Genomic DNA, 25,758 nt, shown 5'->3' with positions numbered 1-25,758 from the left:
TTAATATTTTGAATCAAATACTGAATTATTTGAAAATAATGTATTTATGAGTAGTATACATTTGTATTTCAAACTTATCAGTGCCATTGACTCCAAAGCATTCCTTTGGGAGATAGTGAGAAACCTATATGCAGGTCAGGAAGCAACAGTTAGAACTGGACATAGAACAACAGACTGGTTCCAAATAGGAAAAGGAGTATGTCAAGGCTGTATACTGTCACGCTGCTTATTTAACTTATATGCAGAGTACATCATGAGAAACGCTGGGCTGGAAGAAGCACAAGCTGGAATCAAGATTGCCAGGGTAAATATCAATAACCTCAGATATGCAGATGACACTACCCTTATGGCAGAAAATGAAGAAGAACTAAAAAGCCTCTTGATGAAAGTGAAAGTGGAGAGTGAAAAAGTTGGCTTACAGCTCAACATTCAGAAAAGTAAGATCATGGCATCTGGTCTCATCACTTCATGGGAAATAGATGGGGAAACAGTGGAAACAGTGTCAGACTTTATTTTTTGGGCTCCAAAATCACTGCAGATGGTGACTACAGCCATGAAATTAAAAGACACTTACTCCTTGGAAGAAAAGGTATGACCAACCTAGATAGCATATTGAAAAGCAGAGACATTACTTTGCCAACAAAGGTCCATCTAGTCAAGGCTATGGTTTTTCCAGTGGTCATGGATGGATGTGAGAGTTGGACTGTGAAGAAAGCTGAGTGCTGAAGAATTGATACTTTTGATCTGCGGTGTTGGAGAAGACTCCTGAGAGTCTCTTGGACTGCAAGGAGATCCAACCAGTCCATTCTAAAGGAGATCAGCCCTGGGTGTTCTTTGGAGGGAATGATGCTAAAGCTGAAGCTCCAGTACTTTGGCCACCTCATGCGAAGAGTTGACTCATTGGAAAAGACTCTGATCCTGGGAGGGATTGGGGGCAGGAGGAGAAGGGGACGACAGAGGATGAGATGGCTGGATGGCATCACTGATTCGATGGACGTGAGTCTGAGTGAACTCTGGGAGTTGGTGATGGACAGGGAGGCCTGGCATGCTGCGATTCATGGGGTCGCAAAGAGTCGGACATGACTGAGCGACTGAACTGAACTGAACTGAATACAACTGAAAATATAAAACAAAACTAATAAAGTTGATCATCTATTTTGCATTGGTCATCTAGTGTCATTTTTTAAAAGTTATTTTTATTTTTTCACATATTTGCATTCATATTTGTAGGAAACAAATATTAGTGTGAAGAATAATAAGTCATTATTATAACCTCGAGAGAGTATGTTAATTAAATTAAAGTGTAAGGAAAGGTAGTAATTAAAATAACAACTTCTTTCCCCATTTGTGATAACATGAAAACTTTATTTCTTTATACTGAGTCAAACTGCCAAGAAATTCTTGCAACAGATTGAATGCTATGATAAATATCTGCTTTTTAGAGCTTTGGACAGTGTCATTGCTTGAAAAGCTAGCTTGAACTCCCCGTGAGATCATTGGAAAGATAAATGCTTAAAAGCTTTTCAAAGCAATACTCTTGGCTCTATCAGAATTTAATTTCCCACTGATTATGTTTATATCAATTTTGGAACACATGGCTAGGAATATATGCACCATAGTTAACAACACCAGTGACTCCCATGCCTTGGGACTACATCGCTGTTTCATGTGCATATGGAATCCACTTATATTTTCTTATATATAAGTACCTTGGGTTAAATACTCTGTTTTTAGACTAGACTATAAAAATGTTCTTGTACTGGTTTAAAAGCTGTGTCTTTTTAATATTTAAAAACATTTTGTTGTGTGTGGGAATGGGCTTTATAAATATCCTGTATTGTGTCAGCTGCTCAATCATACCTGATTAGGTTCTGACCTGTAGTCAAAATACACAGGGTGTTTTTAAAAGTAGATTCCAGCTGTATGACTTCACAGGCTTGAATTCACACAACGGGTCTAAGTGGTGTGGCAGTGCAAAAATATGTACAAGATCTTGGTCCTGATGATATTTTAAGCAAATACTGCATCATTTTGAGCTTCAGTTTAGGGGTCCTGATAGTATTTACTTTCCAGAGAGCTGGTGAGTATGCCAGGAAATGAAACATGTAACGAATGTAAAGAACTTACCCTAGTGTCTGCTATTCAACATAGGTGACTTCTGTTTCTTTTGACCAAAAAAGCAAAACAAAACAACTAATTTGATCAAAGAATTTGTTGATAATAATGTTGTCATCTTTGAATGTTTTGTACCATGGTGATTAGTAGATAAGGTAAATTTGGTAATAAGATTATCATACAATCTCAGAACTAGAAAGGCTAGCCCATTTTTTACACTTGAGAATATAAAGGACCAAGGATGTAAGTTGAGCCCCCCAGCCACCACACAGCAGGTGAATAGCAGAGTGGGGTTTTGAACCCAGATCTTGGGACTGCTCCCTCTGAGGCACATTTTCCACTCTACATATCAGAACACTTCCTTCCAAGTGATGCCTCTGTGACTGCAGTTCATTCAGTGGGCAGTTAGTGGGCTTCGAATCTCTCCTGTCCTTAGTCATTCTTGCCTCGTCACTTGTAGTGTTTTTGCCAAGTTAAAAAAGAAGTAGAATAAGTTCTTCTATCATTCTGGTGTGGAATATGATCTGATGCATGTGTTCTGTTTTTTTAGCATAACATAAACTTAAGTAGAGAAGCCCCATTACCACCTTTTTCATGAGTCAGTTATGATCGTCATCAAATCATGGCCCAAATACAACCCTGGTCCTGTGTCTGAGATACAAACATTATAAAAACCTGCAATTTACTTTAAAAGATACATTTTTGATGATATTTTGAAAACTATTTAGTCCTTATAAACATTTGAATAATTAAACAAAGATAGTGTTATTTTTGGACAAGTAAAATACTTAGGTTGTTTAAGTGATCTATCAGCTTCTTTATTAAAATCTCTTACTTCACTATGACACTGCTTTACAACATGGTTTAAAAAGAACTTACCTGGCCAAATTGATGAGCGAATTGGTGTCCTGAATTGCATGATGTGAGTTAAAAATTTGAGTTTAAAAAAAAATGAGAGTATTGATGGAGATATTTCCCCATTTGGGCTTTTGTTATTTAGATAGAGAAAGAGAGAGTGAATATCTATTATTCATTCACATAATTATCTATTTATTAAATATTAAGGAGTGAATATTTATCCCCCAAACTGCTGGAACTTTGAAGTGTGTCATTCTCATTAATGAAACAAGATAGCATTTTGAAAATACACCTTTGGTGAAGTTAATTAAAACATAATTTAAAGAGTTAATTCTTTATTTATAATAACAATTTAAACTTCTAATAAAATACATTCCCATGTAAAGAACTCTGATTTGGATAGTTCTGGAAACTAAAATATATTGCAGTTTTTATTGCTTGCTTATGAGGATTCTGAAATTCTCATCTTAAGAAGTTTAATTTTAAATGTACTTTTTTTCACATCTAAGGTATAGATGTGGAGAAGGAAATGGAAACCCACTCCAGTATTGTTGCCTGGAGAATCCCATGGATAGAGGAGCCCGGTGGGCTACAGTCCATTGGGTCACAAAGAGCCAGACACGACTGAGTGACTAAATGGCAAGGTATAGATGATCAAAACTGAAAAAAAGATAGCTAGTGATTTCCAGTCTTATAGCATCATGGCACAGCTCTCGTGTCCACTTTGGAGCCACTGTCCGGTAGGGCTCGTCAGAAGTGAGGTGTGCTGAATTGAAACACACTGAATTTCAGAATATAAATAGGGTAAAATATCACAGTACTTTTTATACTGATTATATGTTCAAAGATAAAATTCTGGGTACATTGAGTTATAGAAAAGATATCATTTGTCAATTTAATCTGTTTCTTTTGTGGCAACTAAAATACTTAAAATTACATATGTGGCTCACATTGCAATTCTGGACAGAGATACTCCAGAGAATGATTTTGGAAAGAGTTAAAACAACATAAATAGACTTTGCCTGGGAAAAGTCACTTTATGAGCAAATCAAAAGTAGGCCAAGCATACTGGGGTTATGAAGAAAAATCTTGCATACACAATTTAAGGAAAAAAAGGTATATGGAGAAAACCACTTGTAGATATAACTAGTGTACAAAATGATAAAAAATTGTTAGCTACAAAATTATTTGAACATTGATAAAAAGCTTTTAAAAGCATGCTGCATTTTAAAAGTTTTATTGTTTAAAAATTTAAGTATAGTTGATTTACAATATTGTTAGAAAATGAAGCTTTTTAAAATCCAACACATTTATCATAGTATTAAAAAGGTGTATTTTAAATTGAATATACTAATGAATATTGATTTTCACATGTATATTCAGTATCTGAAATATACTGGAGATATATACAAAAGCTAGTACGGTGTATTACAAAGTATTTAGATGCTCATTACATACATGTTGAGCAAATATGTAATTGAAATAGGAAGTGGTAGAGATTTTTGTTGATGTTATTCACCAACATTATCTGAGAATGTTAAAATTGTGCCAGACCCATAGAATGCACACAAGAAATATTTGTGAAATGAATGAAGTTGAACACACACACACACACACACGCACACACTAAATCATAGAGAATATAAAGTCCTCAGAGAGAAATTAACACCAATATATGTTAAACTAGTTCTCACTAAAAAGTACCAATTGTTTTAAACATCACTAACTTTATAGCTGTCTTAATGATACATTTACTTGAATTATGGTCTTATTTTGACAGTGTCTTATATTTTGAGTTACACATGAAGAAAACTCCATGAAAACAGTTGGAACAAAACTCAGGAGTTAGTGCTTCAAAAGTTACAAACTTGTAAGGGTCAGTTGTGGTGTTTTCCTGGTCTTAACCAATAATGAAATCATGACTTCAGGATAGAAATACTTAGCCAGATTAGGTACAGTAATTGGATGCTTAAGGTTCAAGTAGAAGTATCAATAATGCTTGTATAGTAAAAAGTAGAAAAAAAAAGTGCATTTTAATGATAAAATTGTAATTATAGCAATGTAGAAGTGTGAAACTTATAAACAACATTTAACATGATTTCCATTTAATTGGGGGGGATATATAATACAAATGTATTTCCCTTGCATATTTTTCTTCATACAATTGGGGATAATTTTTTCAGTATGAGTCTTCATAAAGTCCGGGTAAGAGGAATATTTCAGTTGGCCAGTGATAAAATAAAGGGGTAAAAATTAAATTCAAGGCACATGAAGGTGTAAAGTAGGTGTAAAGATGTTTCTGCGATTAGTTGACCAGGAAATGTGTTATTTTAAGTTTGTGACTCAGACCTACTTAGGATCACTGTGTTAGGTAAGTGATTCCCACACACATACTACATGGAGTTCTCCCTGCTGCCCTCATCTCTCCCCATTTTATGCTCCAGTGACATTGAAATCTTGGTTCCTCCAACTTTATCTCTGGGTCTCTGCAAATGTTCTTTGGATGTCTTCCATATACCCCATTTCTTTGCCTAATTCTGGCTTAAGTATTCTCTCTAGGGGGAGATCTGCCCATTACTTGGTTTCTGCTAGATCTTCTTGCTCTGAGTTCATGTAACTCCCTACTTGTATTTTAGAGGCATTGTTATACTTTCTCCAAAAAGGGCTGAATTGTTTCACATGTGTTTATACAAGTGATTGTTCCAATGACTGTTTTCAATATGGCTTCAACTCCAAAGCCTTTCCCTTTTTCCTTGACTATAAAGACTTCCTCATTATTTCCACGTTTTAATGTATGATTCTTCCTGTCTGGAAACATGACAGAAACAGCTTTTCTCCATAAATGACTAGGAAATTATTTACTGTGTTTTCATAAAATCCATAAATCATGTAAGCAGGACATGCTATGAATTAATTGGGAGGACATCTACCTCTGAAGGGTTAAAGAATTGCCAACACTGATCAAGCCCACACTCTGGCTCTTGATATGGTGTTGACAGCCAAGCAAAGAGCTTCTTCAATAAATCCACTCTCATATTCAAGTTTTTCCAGATGTGAGAAGTAATTAAGTCTTTGCATTTATTGAAGCCTTGTATGCGTTTCAAGAGGAAACTGGCAGCTGTGATGAATTAACTCTGCTTGAGTGCATGTGTGTGTTATGTGTGTGTGTGTTGCGTGTGAATGTACATATATACAAGCACACATGTGGCATTTGCCAATAGTCAAATGAGATCAGACCTTTTTAAAAAAGCAAAACAAAACAAAAAGCTGATTTTCATACACACCAAAAAATTTTACAGCTATAGCTCACAATTTAGAGAATATGGCTTTATCTAAAATGACTTTCTTAATTTTTACTTTTACTGTATGTCAAAGGGAAGAAATGAAATTATTTGCATCTGTTAAAGGGTTTTCTTAAGGAAAGGTGAAACCATGATTCTCATAAAACATAAAATGAACACATTTCAAAGATTTTAACTCATTAATTGAGGACACCAGAAAGATATTGCAATAGGTTAAAGGGTGAATTTGAAGAACCAAACATAAATGAGTAATGGGGAATGATGAATTGAGTGTACAGATAGCTATAAAAGGATCTATCAAGAAGCCAATAATCAATTACTCTTCCCCAGGACACAATTAATTTGCATTTGTATGGCTAAAACATCATTACCATTGTTATCAGTTTTCAATAATTTATGGTGTGGGTAAGTAGTTTAAAAATAGTGAAAGGCCAGATTAACCAGAAGGTAATGCTAGATAAGAAAAGATGTAATTTTGTTTTTTTCCGCCAGTTTCAAAGTCTTTCACATTTTTCCCTGACACCTCTCACACAAAACTAGGAAAGGCATACTTTTTCAGATTACTCAAGCTGTTTTTTTCCTGCTTGACACTTTGGTTCTGATCTCGAGCTGCACAGAAACCATTCAAACCTTGGGCTTCTCTTGGTGGGAAGGGTTTCAGAAGTGCTTATGGTTTTGGCTTTGTTGTTACTAAATTGGAACAAATAACTCAAGTAAGTAGCAAATTGAACCGAAGTCTTCTTTCGGTTCACTGGGTACTTATGTTAATGCAGACTCTGAATATGAGGACTCTTTTTTCCCCCTCTTGTCAATATACTTAGAAGAATAGATATTTAAAATTTTGGCATCCCAACCATCCCCAACCTGCAAATTGTTGTACCAAAGATTATTTGTGGTTTCTTGTTCTTCTCTTCCTCCAACACAAGTGTAGATGTGTGGCTTTCGTTTGTGAGTAAGATCTATATTTGTAAAAATAGGAAGTTCAATACAGAAAAACACTATTAAATCTTACTTTAGCAGAGTTCCCTGTGCTATCCAGTAGGTCCTTGTTGGTTATCTATTTTAAACATAGAAGTGTGCATATGTCGATCTCAGTTATGTGGCAGCATGGATAGGACGTGTCCGAGTCGCTCTGCTGTGCCCCTGAAACCATCACAATGTTGTTTATCGGCTATGTTACTGTTGTTGCTATTTAGTTGCTAAGTCATGTCCGACTCTTTGTGACCCCATGGACTGTGGCCCACCAGGCTCCTCTGTCCATGGATTTTCCAGGCAAGAATACTCGAGTGGATTGTCATTTCCTTCTCTAAGGCATCTTCCCAACTCAGGGATTGAACATGCATGGGCAGAAGCATTCTTTACCACTGAGCCACCAGAGAAGCCTCATTAATCAGTTATACTCCTATATAAAATAAAGTTTTTAAAAAAATCTTATTTTAATGGCAAAATTGGTAATGGTGACAATTATTCAGTTGCTTTGCATCCTTTAGATTTCTAATTAACAAACAGTAATGAGATAGCCATTAAAAAGGAGAGGATAGACTTAATGAGTGTTAACTGTAAAAATAGATTGGGTTAATAATAAGCAGGACTCTTCTCTTATATAAAGAAGACAAATTGCCCTAGAGAGCTTACATTTCTTGTTTTAAGAAACGATTTCTCCCCCTCATCTATTAGTAAAGTTCTCTTTTAGATAGATGCCAAACGGTGAAGAAACACATAAGGCAAAAGTAAAATAATCAGGGATTCAACTGAGAAGCAAGAACCTTCTGGGGATAGTCATTTAAAAAAAAGAAGGCAAAATGAGTACTTGAAAAGACTGCCAAGGCAGGCAAGCTTCTCTCTCATTTACCATGTAGGGGGAATATGTTATAATAAGATATGTTGAATTAATTTTTAAACTGGAAATATTCAGTTTATCTCTAAATATCCCTCAACACAGAGCTGAATCTCAATCTATTTCAGTTGTTTATTATGGAATTTCATTTGCAAGTCACTCATCACCATGTTAGGGAAGAACCACATGTTCCATCACTGCAGAGAACAGAAAGGAGAAAAAAAGTGAAATAAATATGAAACACTTCTCAAAATAAGAGATTGAATAAGAGATTCTTATTGTATGTGACCTTAAGAACAAGAAGACCGTCAGACACTGCATGACTCATGATGATGGTGTAGACTTGCTTCCTTGGCCAGGGTCTGTGTCTCCAGAGACCTGAATTACCCCTGGGACCTGTCAGTTGTTATAGAAACAGATTTACTTAAACATAAACATCAAACTATAAAAATATGGAAGACTTCTGTACTACAAATACATAAATTAGCTCTTGTCTTTGGGTTGTTATGCTGCATGAAGACTTCCTGGCCTTTAAAAACATATTGAAGGTTTAGAATTTACTCTTTCAAATGAGACGATCTTTCGATATCAAGTTCTTTCCCTGGAACTGTGTACCTTTATTCGATAGTTGAAAACTCTTGTGTTTGTAAGGGGCTTCCCTATTTTTAGGTGCTTTCCATTTATTAACTTTGGGCAATTCAGTTTTTCTGCTTAATAATGGAGACTTTGAGCCAGAGCGGGATTAAATAGTTTTCCTTAGAGGATGTGGGAGAGCCGGACCTGGACCTCAGGGGGTGTTTGGCAGTAGATAATGTGATCCCATCCTTGGTCTCATCCTCAATCAGGGCATGGGGAGAGTAGGAAAGTAAAAGGTAGATGACAGAAATGAAATGCTTGGAAAGTAAAAGGGCTTAACAGCTATACAGATATTCCCTTTTGGCTCAGCCTAAGGTGAAAATATGTATTAAAATACAGCATTTAACATGATTTTAAAAAAAAGAAAGAAAATTGGGGAATTTTGAAACATGATAGCTATCTATGAAGAACACTTCCTTTATATCCCCAAAGTCCCATTTTGGAGCTATTAAGAGACCTTTACTGTGATGAAATTCAGGGCTTAAAATGTTTAACAGAAAATTTTACATGAATTTTATATTATACCTACAGGTAAAAAGGAAAAAAATGCATTCAATCAAAAGTAGTAATGTATCTAGCTTGCCAAACATTCCATTAAGGAGTTCCTACAGCAAGTCTTAAATGATTAAAAAAATTTTTTTTCCTACCTCATTTTAGCACAAATTAAATTTTACTCACCATTACATATCTAACATCAAATTCAGTGCCTGGAATAACCACATTTCTTTGAATGAATAAACGTAGGGCTCTAGTTAGATTTTGGTCCTAATGCTTCACTAGGTAACCTTGTGAATAAGACAAATAATTAATTTCTGTTGACATCAATTTTGTTCTGTATGAAAGAAAGGGCTTTAGCAGGATAGACTTCTTAAGAACTCTTATAGTTTTAAAATTCTGATTTTAAAACCTTACGTGGAAAATTTGTGTTCACATTGTATATGGCATTTGTTTTTGATTTCCAAACTTTTGTGCATAATCTCAACAGATTATTTTCTTCCAGCACAGTGGAGGATTTGTTGTATGATGGAAAATGAGAAAAGAGCGGCCACTGAAGTCTGACCAAGGTAACTCACCATAGAGAGGAGACGTCACCGTGAGCTTTGCGAGTACTGTCACCTCAAACACTAGCCAGGCAATGCCTCTTAGGCAGCTTTGGCAAGATTTTCTTCCTATGCTTCTAGAAGTTTGCAAGAAAAGCTTATGAAAAATATGCTTTTCCTATTTCCAAATAAAGATAATGTAATATAGTTTCTATGGAATACTATGATAGTCTTTTGGCAGAGGCTTGAGGGAAACAAGTAGAGTCCACACATTCTTCTCTTTTATGGAACAAATATAACATATGGAGAATTTCCTCATAGAATTCTCTACACTGGCCTGACATGACTATGATTTTATTTTTATTTTTTTATATTTTCTTGACCACGCCATACAACATTTGGGGTCTTAGTTCCCTAACCAGGGATTGAACCTTCAACCCTTACATTGGAGCATGGAGTCTTAACCACTGGACCACCAGGGAAGTCCCCATTACTGATTTTAAAGTTGAAGTTTCCAGTTTCAGAACCCTTGGGGCATGTCTTCTTGTCATTTTGCTGGTATGTAGGTTATATAATGCCACTAAGTTTGCGTTAAAAGTCATTTCATAAAACAATCAACTCTTAATAGAACACAACCATTTTTTTCAGAATACAACAGTGTTTTCCTAAGTAATATTTCACAGAAGAATGTTAGTTTTCTGCAGTATCAAATGTCAATAAAAGAACAGAAAGGTAGGTAGGTATGTAAGCAGGTAGTAGATAGATTAGATTAGATGAATAGGCTTTCGTTTTGGGGAATTGCTGGGTTAAGCAAACTTAAATAGTTTTCTTGGTTGTGGGTCTTCTAAGGTGTGGTGTGGGAGCTTCTAATGTGTCGTTATGCCTTGTGGATCTCTAAGTGGCAGGGGTATAGATTAGTATACAGGTTTCCCCAGACATGTTTGTTTAAGAAACCCCCTTTTCCCCTTCAGAGTATTCTGCAGAATTTTAGCCTCATACAGCACAATTTGAGACATCTATACATGATGATTGTATAGAATTTTTTTCTTTTCAGAATTTTTAGGCAAGACCAAGGCAATTTAAAAAATTTAAAACTAAATATGATACTAACACAACATTGTAAAGCAATTATACTCCAAAAATGAAAAAAACAAACAAACAACTGGATATGCTATTAAGAGAAAACATTATCATACTTTTTTGCTTGGAATGTATTTTTTGATTAAAGTTATGTTTTATATCATTTGTTTCATTATTCACCACAAGGTACTTTTTATTATGTCCCACATGGATATGCTATGGCTTTATAAATATTAATTTATCCTAGGATTTAAAAAACAAATCGATAAATTGAACTGTATAGTCTTAGAACTACCTCGTTGACATTAAAGGGTTTGTTTTGAGAAATACATTTTAAATTATATAACTGGTGATACATACTGCATTGTAAATATTGTTATAGTTTATCCTTCTAAACCTTTCCAAGCATGTATTACGCATTGAGAAATATACAGATATCTAGTGAAATGTGTAAAAATTGACCCTATGGGCAGAATTGAAAGAGGGTACTTATTATTTTTTGAAATAATGATGTTTCTAGAATTCTTAAATAATATATCAGCCTATGTTAACTATAGCTTCTCATGTTTAATGATGTTTACAATTAAAATAATACAATAGCAATGTATGATTAACAACCATAATTAACTCAGAATAGATTCTTCGAAGTGGTTCAAAGGGCTTTCCATGATAAATTACTAGCCTTTAATCAGCCAATATCAAGTATTTTTTTAGACTGAAAAAGTATATATATGTCTCATAAAAATTTTAATTTAACTTAATGAAATGAGTTTAACGATCCAGATTCACCATACCAACTCTGGGGTATGTCTGACATTCCAGTGAAAGCTTTATTTAGATGGAGTTGAGGAATCTTTGAGATAGTAGGCTTTCCACTGTGTTATCTTGAGTGTTATAGCTGAGTGGTTTTCCCAGAATCTCTAAATATTGTTCAAACTATTTTATGAATGAATTGAATTCATGAAATGTTAATAAACTTGTCTCAGTTTAAAGAATGTTGACTTGAAAAGTTCACTTGAATTTTGCCTATTAAAATATTCTTTCCTCTTATGTGGCTAGTCCTTGCCAACCTCAGTGATCCGGTTCTATCCACTCACAGGCAGCTGTGATAAGGAGGGTGAAGAGTGAGCTAAATAGGGAGGAGGCCTGGGCAAGGTCATTTCTGCCAGAACACAGAGATGCCAAGATCTCAAGGGTGCTGCAGTATATAAAAAGGTGCTGCACTTGTGAATTTTATATATATATATATATATTAAGAGTAAAAATGAGGGTTCCTGTATTTGAGGATGTGAAAGATGAAACTGAAGAAGAAAAAACAGGGGAAGAAGAAAATGAAGAAGACAAGGTGGGTGAGAAGGCGCCTGCTGAGGTGTGGTGTTCATTCCTTAAAGTTGATGATGAGAAAAATGTTTCCTTTCCTTTTTCCCTGGACAGGTATTCTTTAAGCCTGTTATTGAAGACCTGAGTATGGAGTTGGCCAGAAGGTGCACTGAACTCATTAGTGATGTAAGTGGCTTAAAAATTTTTATCTGTTTTGCCTTGCCTATGTGGCATGATTATATCATAGAATCAGAGAGCTGAGGAGAAAACCCTGAACTCATTTATTTAAAACCCAGTGATTTTCCAAATCATGGAACTAAGTCCAGAAATGTTAGATGGTTTTCCCAAGGTCACCTAGACAGAGAATTTCTGTGGGGACATGTCTCCATGTTCTTAAGCCAGAATCTTGTCCCTTCTTCAACTTCACTGTCACTCTGGCATGAAATCATAAAGCATCAAATTTCTGAACATATTCCATTGAGAATACAAAGCCTTTTACAATTTGTGTAATGATGTAATTTGTTTTGAGAGGATCTCTATCTAAATGAATGGTTTTTAGCATTTTGAGTAGCTTTTATGGAATCTGATGAATCCAGTAGTTTTCCAGACCAGAAACATGAATGTTTCTACGTGCGTGTGATATTTATTAGCAATTTAGGATTCACAGTTTACTGAACTGCATGTTGAGAACTCTGAACTGGATGTGGATGATGCTATTAGTGAAAGGAGCATTGTTGCTGTGACTTTTTTTGTTAACTGGGATCAGTTTATGTTGTGTATTGAGGGAATCCTGGGTTTACAGAATTAAGTAATATGGGTCAACTCTGGGAGATAGTGGAGGACAGAGGAGCCTGGTGTGCTGCAGTCTTTTGGGTCACAAAAAGTCAGACACAATTTAGCGACTAAACAACAACAAGCTGTATATTTCTGTCCACTATTTATCTATAGTAAATACGCAAACTAGGATGGTAGAAGCAAGGGAAATAAATGTGTTCTTCTCTTGGGATGAGAATTTAGATGATCCTCACTAGAACAGTTATCAGAGAATTGCTGTACACAGGGAAGATGGCTCATGAGGCATGAGCAGGTGCCTGTCTTATCTAGAAAGGGGAGCAGAGAACTGGTTGTTTCTATTGTTGTTCTTAAGCAAGATGATCAGAATAGTTTACAGACTTTTATTTGCAGAGGAAATCAATCCTGGGCCATATAGTCAGTGTTCTCTGAAATCAGCCTGCCTGAGTAGTTTAACAGTAACCCTGAACAGGCTGGCAGGACAAAGTTCCTCAAGGGAAGCATGTAGAATACTAAGATTAAGAAATAATAACACATTTGAAGTGTTTAGTAAATTGTCTGGAACATTGTGAGTAACAAGATGCTAGCTGTTATTAACGATTGTCTCTATAAATTAATTTTGTATCCATCCGATCACATTTTATATGTAATTCTGTGCTCCCTTCTGGTTTGTTAGAAGAGCCGGGATGGTGGAAATCAGACTCCTTCCTGTATACTTGACATGTAATGTAATTAAATTTTATTTATTTATTTATTTTTTTGGAGGATAGTAGGTTTTAATCCAAATATATCAATAAGCACATTATCACATTAAATGTAATCAAAATAAATAATCCAAAAGTGAAAATACATCAAGCTGGGTATTCAACTATAGGCTATTTATAAAAGATACATCTTAAATATAAGAACTTGGAAAATCTTGAGTGAAAAGTATGGAAGACAATGTGTTTCTTTGTGCCATTTCTTAATATTCGTCACAAGCTACTATATGTAAAAGTTCTTTGTAAGCTATAATAATAATGAAATGATAACGGCAGCAACGGTGATAGTAAAAGCAGCAACAGCTAAGATTTATTGAGGACTAAGTGCCAGCTAATGCAGCTTGTGAGGTAGGCTCTCTTGTGTTCCCATTTTAGAGATGAAGGACAAGAAGGCTCCGTCCGAGAGGTTAAGTAATTTGCCCGGATCACACAGTGAAGTAGTGGGGATCAGGACTTGAACATGAAGCCCTGTCTCTTAGCCAGTCTGCCATGTTATCTGTCCTGTAGCTTTCATGCAAAGTGTACCTTAGCTTTATTATTATGTATTACACAAATATTAGTGATGTGACTGTGTAAAACTTCAAGTTCCGAGCTCTGGAGATAGTACCTCTTCCAGTGTTGTTTTATTTGAGGTGTATTTGTGGCTGAGTCAAGTTATATAAACTATTAAAGTGACAACTTTAGTTAGTAGGTGATAAGAACATTTCTCAGTGACTTCAAAACCAATCTTGTAGTGAGGGGCGATGGCCTTTACTGTTTTGACAAAGCAAAAGCCATGTAATTTTCCTCTCATGTAGGTGAAGTCAAATACATGAGAGTAATTTCTGTTTATTATAGGTTTATATTGCATAGCCCATTCTACTTAAATATTTAGATCATATTACTGTGGCCTAGTTTATATATGTGTACATGTTTACATTTTATTTCCAAAGAGAATTCCATACTTATTAAAATACTGGTTCAATTTTTGAAATTTTTATATTTACCAACCAACAGTCTGAACAATTACTTTCTTTGTTTCTTAAAAAAAAAAGAATCAAGAGTTTGTACAATCATTTTAAAATCAGATTTTAATTTACCCTTTCTGGAAGAGTTTCAGGGATTGAACTGAATCAAATTTCTATTGTTTTTAGAAATGTAATTAAATAGTATTATTAAGTAATAACTTGTTCATTCACACTTGGTGTCATCAGTGTTTTATATGGAGCAGATTAACTTAAATTTGAAATTCTTTTCTTTGTTGTGTTGTCGGCATGACTAGATAGTGGTCTAAAATGTATATTTGAAATTGCATCAATACGGAGCTAAAAGCAAATATAGAAAGGATGAATTGAGTTAGATTGGAGTTCCAGTCAAGTCTTTATTATGTCTCTGATAGTGTCCATCTGTTCGTGCTCACATTTAATTTAGTCCACCAGTCTTTGCCCCAGTCTCAATCTTAAAGACAAACCTTCAAGGACTTTAGTCTTGTTTTATAATCCTTTATATCCCAAGGGGGAAATCCATGTGTTTACCTGAGCCTTTTTGTTTGTTTGAAGGCAATCTGTTTGCAGCTTGTCACCATGTGAATTTGGTTTTCTGTTTGCCAGCTTTGTAGAGTCCTACATCTTGAAGCTTTAAGAAGCTGGCTCACATTTCCTTATTTATATTTGTTTAGCTGCATCGTGTCTTTGTTGCAGCATGCGGTATTTTTCATTGCAGCATATGGACTCTCTGGTTGCAGCCTGCAGTCTTAGCTTCTCCATAGCAGGTGGGGTCTTAGTTCCCTGTCCAGGGATTGAACCTGTGTCCCTTGCATTGCAAGGCTGATTCTTAACCACTGGACCACGAGGGAAGTCCCAGGCTCACATTTTCTTGATCAAATCACACAGCTAGTGAGACACTGACCTGGGATTTGGAACAAGGTCTATCTGACTCCCAAACCATGGCCACCACGATGTCCTTTCTCTGCTGTTGTGTGCCAGGCACTCCACATGCAATACTGTATGTCATGCCACAGTGAGCTGGTGCTGTGGGCCCCGTGAGCCTTAGTTCAGACGTGGTGAAAGCTGGCATTGAGTAGCTTGTCCTTGGCCACCGACTGGTCAGGGATGGGGACAAGAATCAGGTTTAGATCTGGCCAAGTCCAAAGCCTGGCTGGTAGCCCCTCACGACTCTGCTCCATTTTCCAGATGAGAAGGTTGGTTTCATGGATTTCTCTTCATGGCACAGTCTCTCTGCATCCCCTTCATTATCATTCTGATCATTCCTCTCCAGACCTCTTTGAGGTTTCATGTGTCTTTATCAGGATGTAATAACGAGAACTGTGCACAGAGGTCCAGATGTGGATGGCTGTGATTATGAGTAGGGAAGCATGCTGTTTCCTGCCTGTTTTATGATGATATTTACAGTTTCTTGGACTAAGGGGGCCTGCAGAAAGCCGTTAGATCAGCCTCAGTAAGGACAGCATCCTCAGCCATTTCCAGTCCTAATTTCTGACTTGTAGCCGATCATGTAGGGCCCATCCTCCTTTAATAGTCCGAGTGATTTTCCCTTGCTAGGGATGATCTAATCTGTAGTGGCCCACCCTCTCGCACAGCCCTTTGAGAGCTTCTGCAGTTCGTCTCTTTCAGTTTACCATCTCCCTCTCCAAAAGAGCGCAAGGTCATCAGCAGACCTGCAGACTTCGCTGTATCATGCCCTTGCCAGATAATTCATTAAAATGTTAAGTAAGAATGGCCTAGTGATAAGTCCTGGAAGGCTTGCACTGTTTAGAATTCTCCATAGAAAGAAATGTCTGTTTTTCAGATCAGATGGCTTCATTTTGGGGATCAGGATGAGGCATTAAAAAAAAATTTTTTTTTAATTTTTTTTTTTTTTTTGCCTTGCCTAATTTCTGCTTTGCATATGCTCTGCCCATACTGTGGGGCTTCCCTCTGCATAGCTCACTTCCCAATCTTGAGAGACACCTGGTTCTCTGAGGCAGCCTTTTTTATTTTTCTCTTAGCCATGTAATGCTTTTTATTTCCCCAGATATCCTCTGTTTGGTATTTTGTCCTGTTACTCAGCTATCTAATCAATTCCTTGAATAAATCAAACCTACTGACTACACTGAGCAGTCAGCATCATGGATCTGGGAGCCTTTTGTAGGGTGGTCATAAAAAATAGTAGGTTAAAAGGGACCCTTTGTATGTTTCTTGTAAATTAGGATAAAGAGTCTCTGCAGAGCAAGTGAGCCTGCATCTGCCAGAAGCCTCTGACTCAGTGTTTTGATTCAAACCTTTTTAGGGTGTTCATTTGTGTGGCAGCAGGAAGAACATTTTCCAGGCAAGTGAACATTGTTTATTGTGGGTAACCCTTCCCGATGCTGAAAACATGGGATTCCATGGTTACCCCTCCAGAGAAAGCTCCAATGGTGTTCAGAAACCTGGGAGAGCAGCCTTGGCTCTGGGCCCCTCAGTTAACACACAGTGCTGGAGCCGCAGCTCTGTCTTCCAGGGTTCATTGCATTTAGCCAATGTGGTTCTATTTGTGAAAAGACTTCCTAGCTCCTTCTGGTTAAGAATGCTTGTAAAAGGAAATACCCTCTAACATTTCTACATCTGTCTTCCGCTTTCGGCCATTAGCTGGTCTCATACTAAAGTGAAAGAAACTAGGCTAGAAAGAGGAAGCACACTCAACTAATTTAAGTCGAACTGTAGTTGAGACATGGTGGGATTAATGGGTGAGGTCAGCAGAAAATAAATTATTTAGGGCATCTGATTGACATTAAGTCATCAACTTTGGATTGTGTGTTGGTTGTGAGTGCAGATGGCTGCACAGAACACGGAAATCCTAGCACAGGGGCTTAACAGATAGATGACTATTTTTTTGAGATGAATCCTGGATGGAGGGGCTGCAGCCTTGATGTTATCAGTCTCTTAGGCTCCTTTCCTTCTGCTCTGCCATCATTGGTATGGTGGTTTCTTGTCTTGTGATGGCCTGGTTCCTGCTGTTTTCCTGTGGTTGGGGAAGACAGAAGGTGGACGTGTCAATGGGCTGTGTCAGCAAGTCTTTCCCCTTGTACGAGCTTTACCAGTAATAATGCTGGGGAGACTTCCAAGAATATCTCATGGCCAGAGCTGGGCACCTGTCTTCCCCAACCGATCGCTGGCCAAAGGGAATGAGAAAGCCATGCCTGTCTCAGAGCAATTTGTCCTTTGCGGCTGTGGTAGGGGCGTATCTTCTCCCGTAAATACATTTGAGTGCTATTGTTAGGAAAGAAAGGGTTTGGAGAGGCAATCTATCCAATAGATGGGGCCATCTGTTAGATTTGGAATTGACTGTCTACTCAGTGATTTTTATTTTACCTAAGATTTAGTATTAATCATCGATGTAGTTCCCTTTCATCTTTTTTTCCCAATTCTCCTAGTATACGAAAGCTACTAATTCGTGGTATTCTTTATATAAAAATATAAGATCATATGCTTACTGTCTCTCATATTGTAAAATTCATTAGAAATACAATGTGAGTGACAATAAGCATATAGTAGATGTATGTGTGTGTGTTTATCTTTTAAATAAAGACCAGAGAAAGGAATGGAGAGCACACTTAAAACTGAACTATTTGCCTGCAGAGCAGAGGAAATAAACACTTCGCCTTTATCCCTAGCTCCTGTCCTGAACATTCTGCTCAAATCAGAGCTTATCAGAGGCTGTAGCCACAGCACATACCACTGCTGTGAAGAATGTGAATGGGAGAGGGAAGAGATGGTGGCGAAAGATAAAAATAATGAGCCAAACTTAAGCCTAATGATAGCTTATTTTCTCTCACGCTTAATTATATAACGGAGATACTTTTTTTCTCCTTATGATCAAAATAGCCTACTATTTATTATAGTGCCATTAACAGTTTAATTACTAGTGACTGAGGACGGTGATTTGCAGAGACCTAAAATTATGGCTAATCTTTGAGAAGAAAAAAAAAAAAGCAATTTAGTGCTCAGATAAGATAAATATGTTCTAATGTTGATTTCATGAATAAAGCAAATGTTTAATGTGGTCAGCATCTAATATCTGAGTCATCACTGTGAAATACGGCATTTAAAATAACGTTACTCAATATGTTTGTGGCTGGTTACACCTCAGGTCAAATAATGCCCCTTAGGTCTGTTCAAATATGGTAAAATCTCTATGTCATGTTAAAGTGTAACATCAACATTAGTCATGTTCTTTAAGAACCAGGTAGTGTATACCGTTAAACTTCACTTTTAGGCTCTAATTAGGGAGGCCATGTAATTTAATCATCTGAACTATGACATTTTTTTCAGTCTAAGTATTTACAGTCTTGGGTAGATAAACATGACTTTATTACAGGGTGATACAACTTTCAGCAAATTACCTTCATCCTCTCAAACAGTCATAGGTTTTGCCTGCCCAGTTTTCAGACTGGATGGCAATTAGTGTGGCAGTGGGATTACATTTCAGATCCCTCTCTATAGTTCCTGACTTCTTTTTGACTTATCTGCCCATGCGGGATCTTCTCGCAGAGTAATCCTGGCCTCTCCTGAGGGGAGAGAGAGTGATTCCTCTCACTAGTGAAATGGAAAGAGAAAATGAGGATTGCTCAGCTAAGCCTTTCTGGACTCTGTCCCATTTGCCTGCCTGCCACCACAAGGGGGCATTCTGCAGTGATCTCCACAGGTGACAGGCTTTCTCGGTGGGTTCTATGCTTGGGGGAGCGGAGGAGGTTGGGGAGGCCTATGGGTTCTCATAAATTGGATAGTCAGCCTTTGATTTGAGCGTAATTAATTAGTGACCAGAATCCCACTGTGGCCACAATTTATGCCCCCTCCTCTAATCCAGCATGTCTAGGTAATGATGCTAACAGTAATCTCCATTTGTTTAATTTCGTCCTCTTCTTAATTGGTCACATCTGTCCTGATGACTCCTAACTTTAAACCCAGAGATAGGCAACTGTGTTTCTGCTTGACCATAGGCTTACCTGTTAGGGTCTGTGGCTTAAAGTAACAATAAATTAGGACAATTGTATGAGTGAAATGGAGAATTTTTTTTAAGATGTGAGTTAAAGTTTGTTTGTGTGGTATGACATAGCTACACAGAAAATGTGTAAATTGGAAATACCTATTTTATATACATCTGCTGTACGTATTCCCTCAAACTTGTATATTAGTTCTCAGTATTCAAGTTATCTTGAGAAAGGCCATGCTTAGCACAGAACCAGATTTATTTATTGAGAAATCTTAGCATGGTTTGAAGAAATCAAGTGATAAAGGAGTGTGCTGAGTATGCATGCAATACTTCGTTGTTGTTTAGTTGCTAAGTTGTGTCCAACTCTTTACAACTCTGTGGACCGTAGCCCACCAGGCTCCTTTGTCCATGGGATTTCCCATGGATTGGAAAAATCTGGAGAAGGAAGTGGCTACCCACTCCAATATTCTTACCTTACCAGTGAGCCACCTGGGAAGCCTATGCAATGCTTCTTTTTAAAATAAAGAAAAAAATTATTTTTAATTAATTTTTGTTGATGTATAATTGCTTTACAATATTGTGTTAGTCTCTACTGTACAGCAAAATGAATCAGCTGTATGTATACATATATCCCCTCTTTTTTGGATTTCCTTCCCATTTAGGCCACCACAGAGCACTGAGCAGAGTTCCCTGTGTTATACAATAGGTTCTTATGAGTTAGCTATTTTATACGTGGTACCGATGTTTCTTAATTATGCTGAAGAAGCTGGACAAATAGGACCCACAGTCAGTGTGGGTCCAACACGCAAGATCCTTGACGGTAACTGTACTGTTGCTTATGTAAAGAGCAGCCTTTTTCTTACCCTGCCTCATCCCCTTTGTTGTTCTGGGCTGGATATCGGTTTATTTGATTTGGCTTGTTTTGAGCATCATTCCACATTGGAGTATTTATTTCAGAAAACAGACTTGTGCAGGTTAATTCTTCTGTTTAAAAAGGGAGCATTAGAGTTGTTTTCTTTCTCTTATGTAAAATGTTCTCTCTTTCAGATCCATTATAAAGAAGAGTATAAAAAGTGTAAAGGAAAGTGTACGTTTGTGACTGACACGCCTATGCTAAACCATGTAAAACACATTGGTGCTTTTATTTCTGAGGTAAGGTATCAAAACTTTTTAAATGGCTTGTATTATTTTCTATTTATGTAGAAAAGTTTGTGTATTAAAATTAGAGAATAATGTTTCCGGTAATACCACTGAATGTTGATATTAATAATATCTGTATATATAATTCTATGCATTATGTCAACTAACTTATGTAAACTGGTAGCTTACTATCTATTGTTGATATGTTTTATTATAGATATCTATGTTGACTCTAACCTTTTTTTATTTACATCAAATTAAAAGGAGATATTTTTATTCAATAGAAAGTACTGGCAAAATAGTCTCAGAAGTTCCATTATTTTATTTCTTAACAGACTTATTAGATATAAATGATCCAATCTCATTTTGAAAATAAGTCAAACTGATCAGCAGATTCCATAAAATGTGGTATCTTTGGTAAGTAACTTCAGATCAATTTGAACTATTTTTGGTTAGGATCAGCTCAACAGAGATACCTGCTATGAAATCATAGAGTAAGAAATGTGCTACGTTCATTTTCCAGCTGAAAAATCATATTATCTTTTTCTGAGCGCATGTAGAACTGCAGCTTATGTTGTGTTATAAAGCACAGTGTTAACAGTGATTTCTGTGATGAGGCAATGCCAGTGTCTGCGAATAGATCATTTTGAAGAGATAAACTCGAAAAGAAGATGATTAGCTAGTGTTGTAGATGACTGACCTCTAGTGTTTCCTAAGTTATTGGAAAAAGAACAACGTGATATTCTTGGGATTATTTCTGCCAACATGAAAGCATTTTGAAGAAAACTGGTAAATTTTAAGTATGAAAATCTGAAGAGTTATGGGAACACAAGGCTTACACAAGCTATATGCTCAATGAATCAACACTCAAATCTGGCTCCAAGTAGGAGTAACATCAGGGACTTGTGGATAGAGTGGGGAAAGCCACAGTTTTGTCTACTTGTGTAAGCTATTAAATATTATTTCTCCTTCACAGAGAAATGCTTGGTGTTCTTAATTATTAATTGAGGCTTTTTCCTGAAGGAGTTAACTACAGAGGAAAAAAAAAAGGAAGAGGGCAATCTGTTACATTCCTTTGAACCTAATCTTCCCAAGAGGAAATAGTGAATGAGTGTCTCTCTTTATGAGTAACGACTGAGATCATTTAGAGGCAGTGCAGATTGTATGTGGGAAAGTGCAAAAACAGCTAAAAAGCTCCCCAACCTCAGCGCCCCGCCGTTGTGGTGGGAGAAGTTAAGAAGACTTGAATAAAGGAAGGCTGTCCTTTGTGTTCAGGTTCTAGACAAATTCTAATGACTTGTGTTTTCTGGAACAGCTCAAGTGACTCATTCTCACATATTTTTTGACAATATGAGACAACAATTTCAAATATATGAAATTGTTGGTACACAATAGAATTACTTTTAGAAATGTGCATGAGTTTAAGTAGAAAAATAGCCATTATTTAATTAAATTGATTTAATTAAAATTTTCATTTGAGGTATAATTGACGTGGAGTATTATATTAGTTTCAGGACTCCACATTTGTACGCACTGTGAAAGGACCACCACAAGAAGTCTGTTATCATGTGGAGTCACACATCTTATTTCTTTTTTTTCCCTTATGATGATTACTTTTTAAGATTTACTCTCTTGGTGACTTTCAAATATGTCATACAGTTTTATTAACTGTAGCCACCATGCTAGAGTTTATGTCCCCAGGTATTGATTTTATGACTGGAAGCTTGTACCTGTTGACCGCTTTGCACCCATTTCTCCCATCCTTCAACTCCCCGCTTCCAGTTGTTATTTTCTTGCATGTTTGATTTAAAGGTTTTACCATGATAAATTGGATTTATTTCTTCAAATATGACCGTCGGGTTCGGTATCTGAGATTAAAGTTGACTTTACGTATTTAAAAATATTTTATTGGAGGATAGTTGCTTTACAATGTGTTATTTTCTGCCGTACAACAAAATGAATCAGCTATTCATGTACATATATCCCCTCTTTTTTGGATTTCCTTCCCATTTAGGTCACCACAGAGCCTGGAGTAGAGTTCCTGAGCTATACAGTGGGTTCTCAGTAGTTACCTAGTTTATACATAGCAGTGTATATGTGTCAATCCCAACTAATTTGTGTCCTAAGAAAGTACTTGTCTTCATTCTCTTTCAATATTCGCAGTAAAAGAAAAACGGAGACATATTTATTTTTCTTTTCTTTCTTCCCCCCTAGGCAAAATACAAAGGCACCATTAAGGTGGACCTTTCCAATTCTCTTTATAAGCAGATGCCAGCCACAATTGACAGTGTCTTTGCCAGAGAAGTCACACAACTACAGAGTGAGGTATGGTTCTCCTAGATTATTATATGATTATGTAAATCAAATATATACCTAATACACATTGTTTAGCATTTTATAAAGAGTTGTTTCTCTTAGATAAACAACATCGGAAGCAACTGATTCATGTTCTGTCAGCAGTCACTGATAGTGACGGTCGCTGATGGTCACAGATAGAGACAAGGACCTGCCAGTGTGTTAGTCACATGATACTGTCTTTCCTAGTCCCATTCTCCACTACTAACAGAGCAAATATGAATCTTATCTAGACAGTTTACTTAGATTACAATCTTATAGCAAATATTAAACTAGTCTTTGATTTAACTTGTGAGAGAACATACCCATAGCTTATTAAAAGTCACATGAAGAATTAATGGTTAAAGTCAGGATCCACAGATTTGTGCTCCCTCAATTAGACAAGCGGTTCCTGAATTTTTTTTTTTTTTCTCCTGGATGGTGTTTTCACTTAGACTATATCAGGCTCCAAAAAAAGCCTCGACCAGGTGGAAATGGCTATTTTAATGATTGCAAGTTGCAGACAGACTTAAGAACTATCATTATGTAAACTCATTTTGAATCCATGAGAGTTTAGGAGTAATTTTCCTTTTAGAGTACATTAACACAGAAGGAATCCTTAATGCATTTAATCTATTGTGTTCCTTAAAACAGAATTTCAAAATAGAATATTTCTCCTCTTTCTCACTCATATCATTGCTATGTTTTCTTCATAGTACACTGTGATTTTTCTTTTTTTTTTTGGTTACTTTATTCATCCATAAGAGAGCAGGAACCTCATCTGTCTTGTTCCCTGCTCCATCTCTGTGCTTAGGAGTCTACGGACTCCTAGAACACAAGGGGTGTTCAATAAGTACTTGTAAAATGCATTTTTGTTCAGTTGATTGATTTTTTTTTAAGGAAATGTTTCCTTTTACATAGTTTATATTTTTCATGCTACATTTTTGGTTAATAATAATAAATGCGTAAAAATGCTCACTATGTGTCAGGTACTGTTCTATTCATTTCACATGTATTTATATCACTTGATGCTCACAACTCCATGAGATAGCCTCATTTTGGAGATGTGGAAACTGAAGCACAGAGAGGTTAGGTGACTTGACCAAGGTCATACAACTGACAAACAGCAGAGCCAGCATATGAACATGGGTGAATTCGCTCAAGTCTTGGTTCTAAGCTATATCCATTACCACCTCTTTCTTACTATTTCTACCCCTCTTTTTTAAAATTATTAAACAAGTTCACTTCTTTCTCCAGAATCCTTTTATTTTTAAGTAGAGGATACGTAGATAACTTTAAAATAGTCTGAAAATAGGTTACTCTTGAACAACACCAAGTATGGTTATTCTTTGCAGAATATCTTTAAGTACTTCATTATCACAGACTTAAATGTCCACTGTGTACCCAGCTTGGCAGTAAGCTAATCTCAGCTGTGCAACATGAGGCTAAAAATATATGTCAGGGCTCTGCATGGCTGACCAGGACTAATATGCCCGCCCTTTCTTTCCCACCCAGCATCTGGTGACCCAGCCACTTGCTAATCATACAGAGTTCTTTATAAAGCAAATAATTATAACATTTGATATTTGACAAGATTTTTGTGATAATAATAAGCAACAGTTATATAATAAAGAAAAGAAAAATCTTTTCTTAGTTTTATACTTACTTGGGAAGGTAACATTTTCAGATATTTACATTGTTAATTGCTTTGGAAGTGCACAACTTTTCTCAAATTTTTATGGCATAAGCATGTCTATAGTATACAACTATGTGTACATAGAACTTAACATAAAAAGTAATCCACATTGGACATTTTGGAATCTGTTCCTATTTTTCTCCAGAATAGATTGTGGCTTAATTGGTAACAGGTATTATTCCAGAGGAGAATATGCACCCTGAGAAAGAAATATATGTGCTCTCAAGAAGCATCACTGCCCAGGGTCATAATTAGTCTTTGAACTTGTTAGAAAGGAAATACCTGGATTCTGAAGAAGGTGTCTATTTCAAAGATTTATGTAATTGTAATAACATTTCTTTAGATACACATAAATCTATTTTATTATTGTTAAAATTGGAATTCTCAGAGCTTACCTGATAATGACAGGCAAGAAAGTAGAACAATTTAATAGTATTTGTGATAATTAAAGAACTAACCTTTTACTGTGTCCAAATAGTATCAGATTTGTGGCAACCTGAATTAGAATATGTGTCCAAATAGTATCAGATTTGTGGCAACCTGAATTAGAATATGAGGCATATTCTAAAATGTAAGCATGTTCCAATTTCTAGTGAAAACTATCCTAAACTTTTGATATTGGGACAAATTATTATCTTCAAATCAATCTGCAAACGCTTATATTGAGATTGAAGTGACAAGGTTAATGCTCCTTATAGAAAATGACTGATACATAGAAATCCCTTTAAAAAAAGAGAGACAGATGTGGAGATTTTAGGAGGACATATTGTTAGATAACTCTCACTAAAAATTTTACAAAGATCACAAATAAAAGTTCTGGAAATGGATGGACTGTGCCACTAAGTGGTGAGACCCTTCTCACAGGGGCTGTCTCACGCTGAGGCTAAATAATCCCTTA

The 25,758-nt window shown here is 36.2% G+C and overlaps 1 protein-coding gene across 3 annotated transcripts in view; it reads left to right on the top strand.

Moving 5' to 3' along the window:
* NEBL (nebulette) overlaps positions 1-25,758 on the top strand; it is a 376,594-nt gene that overhangs the window by 245,831 nt on the left and 105,005 nt on the right. Inside the window, exons 1-4 of one of the 3 annotated variants that reach the window (XM_019973022.2) lie at positions 9,841-12,213; positions 12,303-12,374; positions 20,738-20,842; positions 23,045-23,155. The exons of the other annotated variants lie outside the window; for them this stretch is intronic. Of the exons in view, the coding sequence (XP_019828581.2) occupies positions 12,133-12,213; positions 12,303-12,374; positions 20,738-20,842; positions 23,045-23,155 (369 nt within the window). The 5' untranslated portion in view covers positions 9,841-12,132. Of the gene's footprint in view, positions 1-9,840; positions 12,214-12,302; positions 12,375-20,737; positions 20,843-23,044; positions 23,156-25,758 lie in introns of those variants that run through there. 3 annotated transcript variants of the gene reach the window in all.

This window comes from Bos indicus, chromosome 13, assembly GCF_029378745.1.
Source record: "Bos indicus isolate NIAB-ARS_2022 breed Sahiwal x Tharparkar chromosome 13, NIAB-ARS_B.indTharparkar_mat_pri_1.0, whole genome shotgun sequence".
Classification (NCBI taxonomy): Eukaryota; Metazoa; Chordata; class Mammalia; order Artiodactyla; family Bovidae; genus Bos; species Bos indicus.
Note: the sequence above shows the minus strand (reverse complement) of the source record. Positions and strands in the feature narration are given on the sequence as shown.